The sequence below is a fragment of the Aulonocara stuartgranti genome (assembly GCF_965226115.1).
Source record: "Aulonocara stuartgranti genome assembly, chromosome: 8".
Taxonomy (NCBI): domain Eukaryota; kingdom Metazoa; phylum Chordata; class Actinopteri; order Cichliformes; family Cichlidae; genus Aulonocara; species Aulonocara stuartgranti.
The window spans coordinates 21,294,175-21,306,356 of record NC_138959.1 but is presented as its reverse complement, the minus strand read 5'-3'; the positions used below and the strand labels follow the sequence as shown (position 1 = coordinate 21,306,356).

At 37.2% G+C, this 12,182-nt stretch overlaps 1 protein-coding gene and 1 long non-coding RNA gene across 4 annotated transcripts; one reads left to right on the top strand and one right to left on the bottom strand.

Moving 5' to 3' along the window:
- Positions 1 to 717: 717 nt before the first annotated feature.
- LOC309712262 lies at positions 718 to 5,601 on the bottom strand. Of its 3 annotated transcripts, none has more exons than XR_014278221.1 (4): positions 5,565 to 5,601; positions 3,541 to 3,572; positions 3,090 to 3,115; positions 718 to 1,735 (listed from the first exon to the last, which is right to left on the bottom strand). It is a non-coding gene; the product is annotated as an uncharacterized lncRNA (long non-coding RNA). The 3 variants fall into 3 exon arrangements; XR_014278222.1 differs by lacking the exon at positions 5,565 to 5,601 and adding an exon at positions 5,183 to 5,554; XR_014278223.1 differs by lacking the exon at positions 5,565 to 5,601 and adding an exon at positions 4,368 to 4,434.
- Positions 5,602 to 10,189: 4,588 nt separating this feature from the next.
- LOC309713214 (hemoglobin subunit alpha-D-like) lies at positions 10,190 to 11,917 on the top strand. Its single transcript, XM_082544620.1, has 2 exons — positions 10,190 to 10,597; positions 11,572 to 11,917. Exons 1-2 carry the CDS (start codon positions 10,394 to 10,396, stop codon positions 11,698 to 11,700), a joined length of 333 nt encoding a protein of 110 aa, XP_082400746.1. The 5' UTR covers positions 10,190 to 10,393; the 3' UTR covers positions 11,701 to 11,917.
- The last annotated feature ends 265 nt before the right edge of the window (positions 11,918 to 12,182 follow it).

The following is a 12,182-nucleotide window of genomic DNA, read 5'->3' as shown; positions in this document are numbered from 1 at the left end:
TCTGAATACACGGCATGGCCTTTGTCCAACACACGGTTAAGATCTGCTCTGGTAATGAATTCATCCTCGTGTAAGAATGACAGGAAAACCAAACTGTTCGCCATGCATTGCTGATTCCGGTACTTTCCATACTTAGCATTGGCCTGGCTTCGGGATGCACAGATGCTACTCACTCGTGGGCGACTTTCACTGTTTGTAACCTGTACATGAGATGGTCCTGGAGCTTCTCCATCATGCTGCGTTTGCACAGTTAGCTGGGGTTCAGTCTGGATTACCTGTTGTACTTTAGCATTTGGCACAGATGATGAGCTAACACCTCTCTTTACCACATCTGCATAAGACACTGCGGCCGTCTGAACGCTGAGCTGCACTTCTGGACTGGGAATACTTGTAACAGACACCTTTACCTGCTCACCGGTCTGAGAAACATTTACCTGTTCCTTCTCCTTTTGCCATCTAAGCTTCTGGGCCTGTGACCTTTGACCTTTCCTTGGCATTTTGTGCAAGTACAAACTGGACCTTATATGTATTTATACACAAATGTATACAAAACTCAACCTGTAAACACTGAAAAACTCCTCAAGTTTCTATTAAATGGATAAATGTAAAACTATACAAATGGTAAAGTGTTCTTATAACTGTTTAATTGATGTAAAAAGGCTGGCTTAAATACAAACTCAATATAAAAGTTATTGAAAGATCCTTAAAAACGTTTTATTGTAGCTTTTTCAACAACTGTATATTATTACTTCTTTTTTTTTAACCAGACTGGTTAATGAATAGGTCTATACTTCTGTGAAGTAATATGCAGAATAAATCTCAACAATCAACAGGCTATAATAAAACTCTTAGCTTTGAAGTAGACTTTGTGTAAATCTTTGAGATATCTAAAATTTAAAGCAAATATAAGGAGCTGTGGTGGTGTAGTGATCAGATGACAGGCGATGAGGATTCTTCAGCTGGATGTTCTGCAGCAGTCAGGAAACAGGAAGTCTGGGTCCTCAGGGCAGCTTCTCAATGACAATTGTAACTCAATACTTACACTGAGTAATAGAAATGGGTTTGTCCTTAAATAATATTAGTATAAACTTACTGTAGTCAAATGTTATAGTCAATGAAACAGACTTGAAAAATGTATTTGAATCTAATTTAATATTTATGTAAATAGAGCAGTCTGAATGTATATATTACAAAATAACCAGATTGTCTTATTACAAATAAACCTTTAAGAGGTGTATATTTTATATAATTTATCAAAGCAATTGCACCTGTAAGCCAATCAATGTTTATTCCAAAGTGTAATGCAAAATTAAAATGACAAATGTAGGGCTGTGTAAGTAGTTTCTACTGTGAGTTCTACTGTACTGAAATTCTACTACTGTAATTTTAACTTTCTACTTGTGATTTCCAGCAAAATGACTGGATGTGAGAGAGTTTAACGACAGGAAAGATGGAGCAGTGAGAGCAGAGATCTCTCAGAATTCTGAATACAGATTGACGAAGTTCTGGTAACCTCAATTTCAAAAACTTAGATTCTGGTAAGACTGGATTTCAAGTCACAGGATTGCGTTTCAACTCAGGTTCAAGTTTGTCAAATTAGATAGAGCACATGGCGGAGAATGGATAGAAGATAGAATGGCTTGTCAAAAAAGATTGAGCAGGGAGAGGGAGAGTGATAGGACAGACTGAATTGCTTGTTAATGATAGAGGGAGAGGGTTTTCTGCAGCAGGTCACCTGTAAGACAGAAAGAAAGTGGAATTAGACACACTTCCAATAAACCTGGCTTTACCGTATTTTTCAGACTATAAGGCACATTTAAAAGCCTTTAATTTTCTCAAAAATAGACAGTGCACCTTATGTATGGTTGTGCTTACTGATTTCAAACCACTTCTATGTGCTACACGGCACTCTGTCAAATCTGTCAAATGTTTTAGTATGACTTTGGTAAGCTACAAAGCAGCACCACTTGATGTATTGTCGGAGCATGGCTACCATAGTCAGCACCCTCGTAGAGTAATTCGTACTGTGCTTCAACATAATACGGTGTGTGTGTATAAGGGCCTGGCACCTGTTGAGAGCCATGCTTATGAAGCAGATTTCAAACTGATCAATCCACATTCATCAGTCCATAAATCCTGAAAAGTGAGTGTATTGTTCTGTATTTTGAGAGTTATTGTAAATGAGTTGAATAAAGTTTGACTTATCTGTTTTGTTTGGCTTAATGTGCCTTAGAATTTAGTGCGCCTTACAGTCCGAAAAATACAGAACATATATTACACACTGAAGAGTTGTACAGTACATTATTAGATTCAACTGAATGAAAATGTTTATCATATGGTGGTGGAACATTTCTAAGGACATTTTTGCATTCTATTAACACAATAAAAACAAACAGAGTCTGTAAACCAAGATGCGGTGCTACAGAAACTTACTATAAACATTATATGGTCAAGCTAAACCCACACAATGAAGTCAGAGCAGACAGTCTCAGACCACACTTCACATGCACTCAACTCACATGATCCTAAATGCCCAAAGGTCTCAAATTCCCGTTTCTGTGTGTACTTACCTGGTACAACAGTATATCATAATGTCTGGGGAGCAGTTAACATAAAAGTAAAAAATAATTTACTCAGTATGACTTTTGGCAAAATGAAAAATTTGGAGACAGATGACTCCTATACAGCAGTTTCTACATTTTTCAGTCAAATTTGGGGCATGTTTAATACACACTCCACTAAATCTACAATAAACTTAGCATGGCCGATATTAGGGCCTAATTAAAAATGTACTATGATGATAAGAGAGATCTGTAAGTCTGGAAATGTTTACATAGACTTTTCTAGGATCTGATGATTGCCAAGAGCTGTGCTGACTCACTGCACTAAACTGAATCTCCTGTATCTTGTATTTTGCTCGTTTGTGTTGTTGTGTTTGCACATCTCTGTTGCTTGTGGGGCTCGCACACAAGAATTTCACTCGCATGTGCTGTGCCAGTGTGCCTGCACATGTGATGTGACAATAAAAGTGATTTGATTTGATTTGATTTATAATGAGAAACATTTCCCTCAGACAAACCTTTACTTACCAGACTGAGACGATCAGATCAGCAGTCTAGAGAAAGGAAACAATTCATCAGATCACTGTTTGATGATTCAGACTGTTGAGCCTCTTCACACACAATCCAATTTACTGTGACATAAATTAACTAGTAAAATTCTCAATTTATTTAAGGCTTTATTAGCTTACTGTAGTCTAAAGAGGAGATAAATGAACTGCAGCGTCTCACATGGCTATAGCAAGTGTAATAAAAGCATTCATTACTACAGAAATATAAAGAATAGCCAGCAATATTTGTTGGCACAAGTGCAGGATATACCAAATATTTCCTACACCATGTAATAAAACCTGACTTTGTGTTTTTGCCAATCAGTAAATGGAAACATATCACAAAAAGTCAAACTACTGTATGTAAGTTGCCAAATGTGCTACGCAATGCCAGGTTCATACTGCTTCAGTTACAATCACTGTTTACTTACCAGCAAAGGCAAAACCAAAGATCTCTTTCACTCTGCGTAACAAAAGACAAAGCACAAAAACACAGAATGAGACAACTCAAATCAGCATCACAGTCAATACTGCATCACTCTGTGTAGTCCAAAAGATTCAGTACACTTCTTTGTTTACCACAGCAACAAACAACTCTCCTCTTTTTTCTACACCTTATTAAAGATTACTGTCTTCATTAAGGTAAAATGTGGTTTCATCCATTTGTAATAAGCCACACACGTTTCTCAGTTATGTGATAGCTCTATTAGTTTGGTGCTATTAGATAACACAGTAGATTTAATAAGCAATGATTTGCTACACCTAGCTCTGCACACTTTATCAAATTCTGACATCACAATTTCAAAGCATGAACAATCATAAATGAAAGCTTGGATGTTATTTTTGTAGGCTTCAACATTTGAGTTCTTCTGCATTCAAATTCTGCTTCCTAAAAATATTATCACCTGCACACAGTATCATTTAATATGCTGTTGTTTTAAATATCTACATATCATATTTATAATATTAATGGTGCACTGCTGCATTTTATTTATTTGAAGGTGGACTTTTTTATATTTCGTTAGTTTTTCACAAAGTGAGAAGTTAAACAGAGCTGCAGGTGTAGGTTTCATTAAAAAAAAAAAACAACCTGCACAAACAAGTGTTTGTTAAACAGTTCTTAAAATTTAACTAAAAAACTAAAATTAACTAATTAAAAAAAACTTCTTGTTAAGAGATGTTATTATTCTTATATTATGTGTTTCATCCTCACTCTCTCTCTCCCTTCTGTTAATTAACCCACAGCACAAAAACACACCGGTACAGGCACGTGACTCTTTTTCTCCCGGCTTTCAGTCAGAAGCTGTGTCCCAAAATGTCGGCTGCATCCTCCGGAGGCCGCATTTGAAGGCCGATTATGTCACAGCCAGTCGACAAAGGTTGTCTCAAATGCGGCCGACAAATGAGTCCTTCATTTCCCCGAATAAACTTTTAACATATTTTTAGGCGAGAAAGTAGCGGTGTAAATTACAAATATCTGCTTGGTTTATCAAGACATCGCATATTTGCAAAAGTGTGCCGACGTTTTCAGAGACGTCTGTCACCCACCGGCTCGATGGCAAGCCGGGAGGGGGGTTCAGACCCCCGCTCTTTCGCTACTCAGGTTAAACATGATATACAAGTCACTCTGATAACTTAAAAATGTAATTGTTTGCCTTTTTCTGTGTTTTATTTGTTCTGGAGTAAATCGGTTTGGCTGAGATCAAAGTTATTAGATTATTAGATTAAATAAAGCTTTATTAATCCATCCGGTGGGTCCTCCGGGATTTTCACACAGCTCAATAAACGTTAAACGGTCGAGAATTTACGCCAGTGTCCTGTTATATTTTAAATAGCAAGGAGCAGACGGCGGAGTTTATTAAACTCCAGCGAGACAGCGGTGACGCAAATCTGAAGGCTAGACCGTCCAGTTTCACAGCCTTCTCGGTCCACGTAGACCGCGAAGGCTGGGTCCTCCGAAAGATGCAGCCGACGTTTTGGGACACAGCTAATGGCGGTAAAATGGCTCCTTTGAAGTTGCCGACCCTGCTGCTTCAGCAGCTAATCAGTGGTTCTAAAATGACGGCTCATTACCTCACAACCGAAAGAATGAGGCCGTTTTTAACTGACTGATTTGTGAAGAGAACTAACTTCAGCTTCCCTAACAGACTCAGAAACACTAACACACCGAATGAACCAAATACAACACAATAACTGTAATAAACAATCAAATGAACCATATTAATTTCACACTGGGCCTATAGCAGCTAGGCGTTAGCACTTAGGGCTAGCATACCAAACACTCCTTTTAAATAGTAAAATTACAACGTTTCACTAAAAAAGCAGCCATTGTGTTACTTTAACATGACTTATACTTCGACTGGCTTCATAAGTCACTAACAACAACTGGGTAAATCCCTCATACAGCTTATAGACATTTCATTTCAGATAAGAGAGACAGAGAAGCAGCACTTACCGGCACGGATTGAGCTGAGAGTGGACAGAGATTCAGGAGTCAGGCGGAGACGTAAAAAAGGAGGCATTCACGAGTAGTGGGAAAAGTGGGAAACTCCGCAATTACACAAAATTGGCATGGAAAACGTGAAAATATATGTAAATTTAAATATTATTATACTAGATTTTTTTGCAACAAAAAACAACTTTTAATTTAATTCTATAAGTTTAATAAATGTTTCAAATGGGATTCTTTGAATTTGAAATAATGGTTAAAAGACATAAATAAACACAAGGTCATTATGTTAAAATGTACTTTATTATGATAGATTTATTTAACTGACTGCAGTAATAAGAACAGTCTTCTTCTGAACACCAACACCAAGGAGCTGGTGTTGGTGATCGCCTAAGCATCCTCACAGTAGGAGCTGCAGAGGCTCATCTCACTCCACTGCAGGACTCAAGAGGTTCAGGAGGTCCCTTAACCCCACTGCCATGAGACTTTTTAACAGCGACTCCTGACATGTTCATTGCACATTTGTTTCTTTTACTCCAATACATATTGGTTGTAATCATATGAATTCTGAATTGCTTTAAAGCTGAAGCTGTCTGCTAAAACTAGCTGAAAAAGCTGAAAAGTTGCAGAAAAGGGTGGCCTTTTGTTGTGGGCAGTCTGAGGTACACCTGTGCACTACTCATGATGTCAGATCAGCATCCTGATGTGGCACACCTGTGAGGTGGGATGGATTACCTCAATATAGCAGATGTGCCCACTACCACACATTTGGACTGATTTGTGACCACTGTTTGGGAGGGATGGTTATATTGTGTATCTGGAATGAATTTTAGGTCTCTACATCCATCCCATGAGGAATGGGAGCAGTAACAAAGGTGTTGAGTTTATATTTTTGTTGAGTGTATATTTGGCAGAAATACTATATTTGGCACAAATCTTATAAAATAGCAGAAATAGTATGATTTAGCACAATAGTAATAACTTAAACAGAAAAATTGGAAAAGCAAAATGGACAGGTGAAAAAATGCTGAACATGCTGAGGGTCCCTCAAATATACTTGTTAAATGAAAAAAAATCAGCAAAAAAATCTATAACAGCCACACAATCACAAATATGTACACATAAGGAAACACACATGCACAGAGAGACACACACACAAGATCCAATTCAGTCACCCAGTCTAAATATATTGAATTTGAATCTTAGAATGAGATCATCCCATTAAAAGGCTCTCTCTCTCTCTCTCTCTCTCTCTCTCTGTCACACTGTCACACACACACACACACACACACACACACACACACACACACACACACACACACACACACACACAGACACACACACACGGAGAGAGAAGTAAGTTTCTAGGTCAGCCTGGGAGCTGCTGAATTTGAATCCACCAATCAGAGAGGCTGTGCACTTTTCCCCGCCAAAACAGGTGCATCTATTTGCACACGCAGCACAGAGAGGCACAGGATTATTGCAGTCTATTTCTCATAGTGACGACTCCCCTCAAACAAATGACCATAATTTCCTAACCGTAGGGGCTAGAGCGGTCATTCTTACACCGTTTTGTTCAGAAGAGATGGGGGAATCTTCCAGTGTTGACAATTTATCATTAAAATGCGAATTTTTAGAGATATATGACATGGATGACTTGTTGACTTAGAAGCCACGAATTCCCCAATATGCAAATTTGAATGCCTCAGACCACATATATGATTGGCTGGCTGGGAAGCCGTGCAGGCCCTGATTTGTGGATTTGAATTCCTCAGCCCTCAGATATGATTGGCTGGCTTAGAAGCCATGAAGGCCCCAATATGCAAATTTGAATGCCTCAGGACACATATATGATTGGCTGGGAAGCCGTGCAGGCCCTGATTTGAAAATTTGAATGTCTCAGTCCTCACAGAGGATTGGCTGCCTGGGTACCTGGCAGAAATATATAGAAATACTATGATTAAGCATAAATACTACATTTAGTAGAAATACTATGTTTTAGCACAAATACTATAAAAAGCAGAAATACTATATTAAGCACAAATCCTATAAAAAGCAGAAATACTATATTAGGCACAAATCCTATAAAAAGCAGAAATACTATATTAGGCACAAATAGTATAAAAAGCAGAAATACTATAATTTAGCAGAAATACTATGTTAGGCACAAATCCTATAAAAAGAATAAATACTATAATTTAGCAGAAATACTATATTAGGCACAAATCTTATGAAAAGCAGAAATAGTATGATTTAGCAGAAATACTGTATTTAGCACAAGTACCTATTCCCTATGATTTTTGCTATTTTTTGCTATTATACTTTTTAAAATATTAGGCTTTTTTCCTTTAATTTGTCCCATTGAAATGAATGGAAAACTTCCAAAATTCTGCTAAATTTTGCTTGTTTTTGAAACTTAACTACTTCCTCATACTTTCGCCTAGAACAACCATTCAAACTTTAAAATGTTCACAAATTATTGGGCTATTCAGGTATGATTCAGCTATTTCAAATCTTTTACCGTTTTACTTTTATGCCTCTTAAAGTTTTGAGTTGCAAAATTGTGATTTTTCACAAAATACATGCGTTGTTATGGTTGCTATGCTCTTGGCTTCCAGTGTGACACTGAAGCTTTTGCAGTCTTCTCTTCATGTCCGAACAACTGTTTGCTACTTGCTCAATTTTCACTCAACTTCCACAAATTATACATCAAAACGTAGGTATTTTTGCTGGCTTTCAGGAAATGTCACTATCATTGTTGTGGGATTTATAGAATTTTCGCAAATCTCCTCAGACCAACACAATGTCAGAAAACTCTCCATATAAAGTGAATGGAGAGCTTGTTCAAAATCACCGCTGGATTTCTGTAATGAGAGGCATATTCGAATCGTCATATCTCCTTAACGAAGCAAAGTTAAGACATGAGGCTTGTCCCCGAATATCTTCAGACACCCCTGACGCTCACAATTCAAGAATTTCTTTCTCACCTATTACCGTTCTGAAATGAGTTGGACTTGTTTGAGGGTAGGAAATTCGTCCTTCGCTCAGATTTCTTCAGATTTCAAACTGTGGAAATGAAGCACTTTTTTCTCTCGTCATAACTTTTTTTTGGATTTCCACAGAGACCTGAAAATTTCCATGATTGTTCACCAAAGCCTGCTGTCTCTTACAGTGAAAGAATGATATCGATACTCCAAATAGATTTCAAGTCACAAAGCGTTGTTTGAGGGCAAGTCAAGGCAGTTTTTGCTTCGCTCTACTCAGTTATGGTGCATTAGAAGTCAAATATCTTTAATAATTCATATTTTAATGATAAATTGTAAACACTGGAAGATTCCCCCATCTCTTCTGAACAAAACGGTGTAAGAATGACCGCTCTAGCCCCTACGGTTTGGAAATTATGGTCATTTGTTTGAGGGGAGTCCTCACTATGAGAAATAGGCTGCAATAATCCTGTGCCTCTCTGTGCTGCGTGTGTAAAAAGATGCACATGTTTTGGCGGGAAAAAGTACACAGGCTCTCTGATTGGTGGATTCAAATTTAGCAGCTCCCAGGCTGACCTAGAAACTTACTTCTCTCTCCCTGTGCATTTTTTTGCTGATTTTTTCATTTAACAAGTATATTTGAGGGACCCTCAGCATGTTCATCATTTTTTCAGCTGTCCATTTTGCTTTTCCAATTTTTCTGTTTAACTTATTACTATTGTGCTAAATCATACTATTTCTGCTATTTTATAAGATTTGTGCCTAATATAGTATTTCTGCTAAATTACAGTATTTCTGCTTTTTATACTATTTGTGCTAAAACATAGTATTTCTACTAAATGTAGTATTTATGCTTAATCATACTATTTCTGCTTTTTATGGGATTTGTGCTTAATATACTATTTCTGCTTTTTATAGGATTTTTGCTCAAACATAGTATTTCTACTAAATGTAGTGTTTATGCTTAATCATCCTATTTCTGCTTTTTATAGGATTTGTGCTTAATATAGTATTTCTGCTAAATTATAGTATTTCTGCTTTTTATAGTATTTGTGCTAAAACATAGTATTTCTACTAAATGTAGTATTTATGCTTAATCATAGTATTTCTATATATTTCTGCCAGGTCCCCAGGCAGCCAATCCTCTGTGAGGACTTAGACATTCAAATTTTCAAATCAGGGCCTGCACGGTTTCCCAGCCAATCATATATGTGTCCTGAGGCATTCAAATTTGCATATTGGGGCCTTCATGGCTTCTAAGCCAGCCAATCATATCTGAGGGCTGAGGAATTCAAATCCACAAATCAGGGCCTGCACGGCTTCCCAGCCAGCCAATCATATATGTGGCCTCAGGCATTCAAATTTGCATATTGGGGAATTCGTGGCTTCTAAGTCAACAAGTCATCCATGTCGTATATCTCTAAAAATTCACATTTTAATGATAAATTGTTAACACTGGAAGATTCCCCCATCTCTTCTGAACAAAACGGTGTAAGAATGACCGCTCTAGCCCCTACGGTTTAGAAATTATGGTCATTTGTTTGAGGGGAGTCCTCACTATGAGAAATAGGCTGCAATAATCCTGTGCCTCTCTCTGCTGCGTGTGTAAAAAGATGCACCTGTTTTGGTGGGGAAAAGTAACGCTTATCTAGTGCTCACTGCTGGGTAATTCCTGAAATCTCTAATAGGGATTTCAAGGTGTTGGCAATGATCCGAGATCATTTTAGAAACTTGTGGGCCTCGAGTTCACACAAATGATAGTTGGTGACCAAAGACAGTCAACATGTAGCACTTACTCTGTTGCTCCTATCATATCAGCATGGAAATAATTTCACTTTTCCCTTCTTAAGGATGTTTGCCTCTTATCCGGGCACCAAGACATATTTTTCCCATCTAGACATCAGTCCTAACTCCTCCCACCTGCTTTCTCACGGGAAGAAGATAGTCCTGGCTATAGCTGAGGGGGCCCAAGACATCAGTCAGCTAACTGTCACCCTGGCTCCCCTGCAGACTCTGCACGCCTACCAGCTTCGGGTAGACCCCGGAAACTTTAAGGTGCCTAAACACCTCAGACCTATTTACAGCCGTTCCATCCCCTTCTTGCATTGGATTTTTTTTTATTTACTTTTAATCTTTTAATCAGAGATAATCAGTTTTTTGTTATTCAGATTTTCCTATTAAGTATATCTACTAATCCAGTAAAGCCTGAACCACAAAATAATTGCCAGAAACTCATGTATCAAATATGATGCACTTGCTACAGGGTTAATATATATACTTGTGCAATTTCTTTGTTGTATGCTATAAGGCGTACAGGTGACTGCAATGTATGAAATTGTATTTATTTGTGCATTTTAATTCTGCATGCAAAAGATAATCCTATTAGTATGTAGGGATTTTTTCAGTAATTCTATAATAGAGTTTAACTGAACTAAAAAGAAAACAACAGATTTACTAACTGTAAGTCTGCTGCTGTTTTGTTTTTCCAGCCTGTTCAGATGACAAATCAACTAGTTTGTTTTATGAAGGAGGAAAAAAAATGGAAAAATGTTTTTTTTAATCTTTTGACAGCACTAATTAAAATAAATAATACATTTGATTAAATGGGTTCCTCCAGGAATATTGAAATGGGGTGCAAAAAGGCAGTATGTGAACCAGTCGGGAAATCTGAAAAATGGTTAAAAAAAAATTATAAGTGAACAAAATGACAATGTGTATAAGTATACGGTATTGTATTATACATATATGACAATTGTGGATGTTTGGGGAATTACAAGCTGTGAAACTAGCCGTTGTGAGGCGAGAGGGTGAGGAGGAGACGATATTTTTAATGCATTGTTTGGCACTTAAAATTATCAGACATGCTTTCTGTGCAAATTACACAATACTACATCACTATATTAACAATAACACACTGAGGACGACAAATGGCAGTGTGTGGGTTCATGATTTTCAGAAAACTGACACATACTATAAATTATGTAAGTATGTTGTTCACTTTTTACCAATCTTTTGTGTTTCTCCTGCAGCTGCTGTCGCACAGTATGCTCGTCAGCCTTGCCTGTTACTTGGGGGATGAATTCACACCGGTGGCTCACGCCGCCATGGACAAGTACCTGTCAGCGTTTGCTGCTGTTCTTGCTGAGAAATACAGATGAGACTCAAGCACTGGGTTTCCAGAAAGCATACGAGGCATTTATGATGCTATGTAAAATATTTTTGTTTTTCTCTGTATGTGTCTCTGTCATTACTTTGTTACATTTTTAATGGTAAAAAATGTGCAATTCGTGTGTTAGTTTTTGTGCTGTTATATTATCAAATAAAAACAAATCGAATCTGTGGTGTTTCACGCATTATCATATCACGTTCAAAATGCATTGTGTTGATCATTTTCAAGGAATTCATCATTTGACTGAGTTAAGTTTTTTTAGTTGCTCACCGTCATGTCAGCTGATAATTTACATTATTTTACTTAAGCAAGCTTTCCTACTGTAAAATATTTTCATAATAAATAATACATTTACAACTACAAAGGCACATTTAATATTAAATCTAATCTGTTTTTTGTTTTATTGTTTTATTTTTCTAGTATTACAGAAACAAAGGATTCAGGTTTTAACACCAGTGAATTGGGAGGACT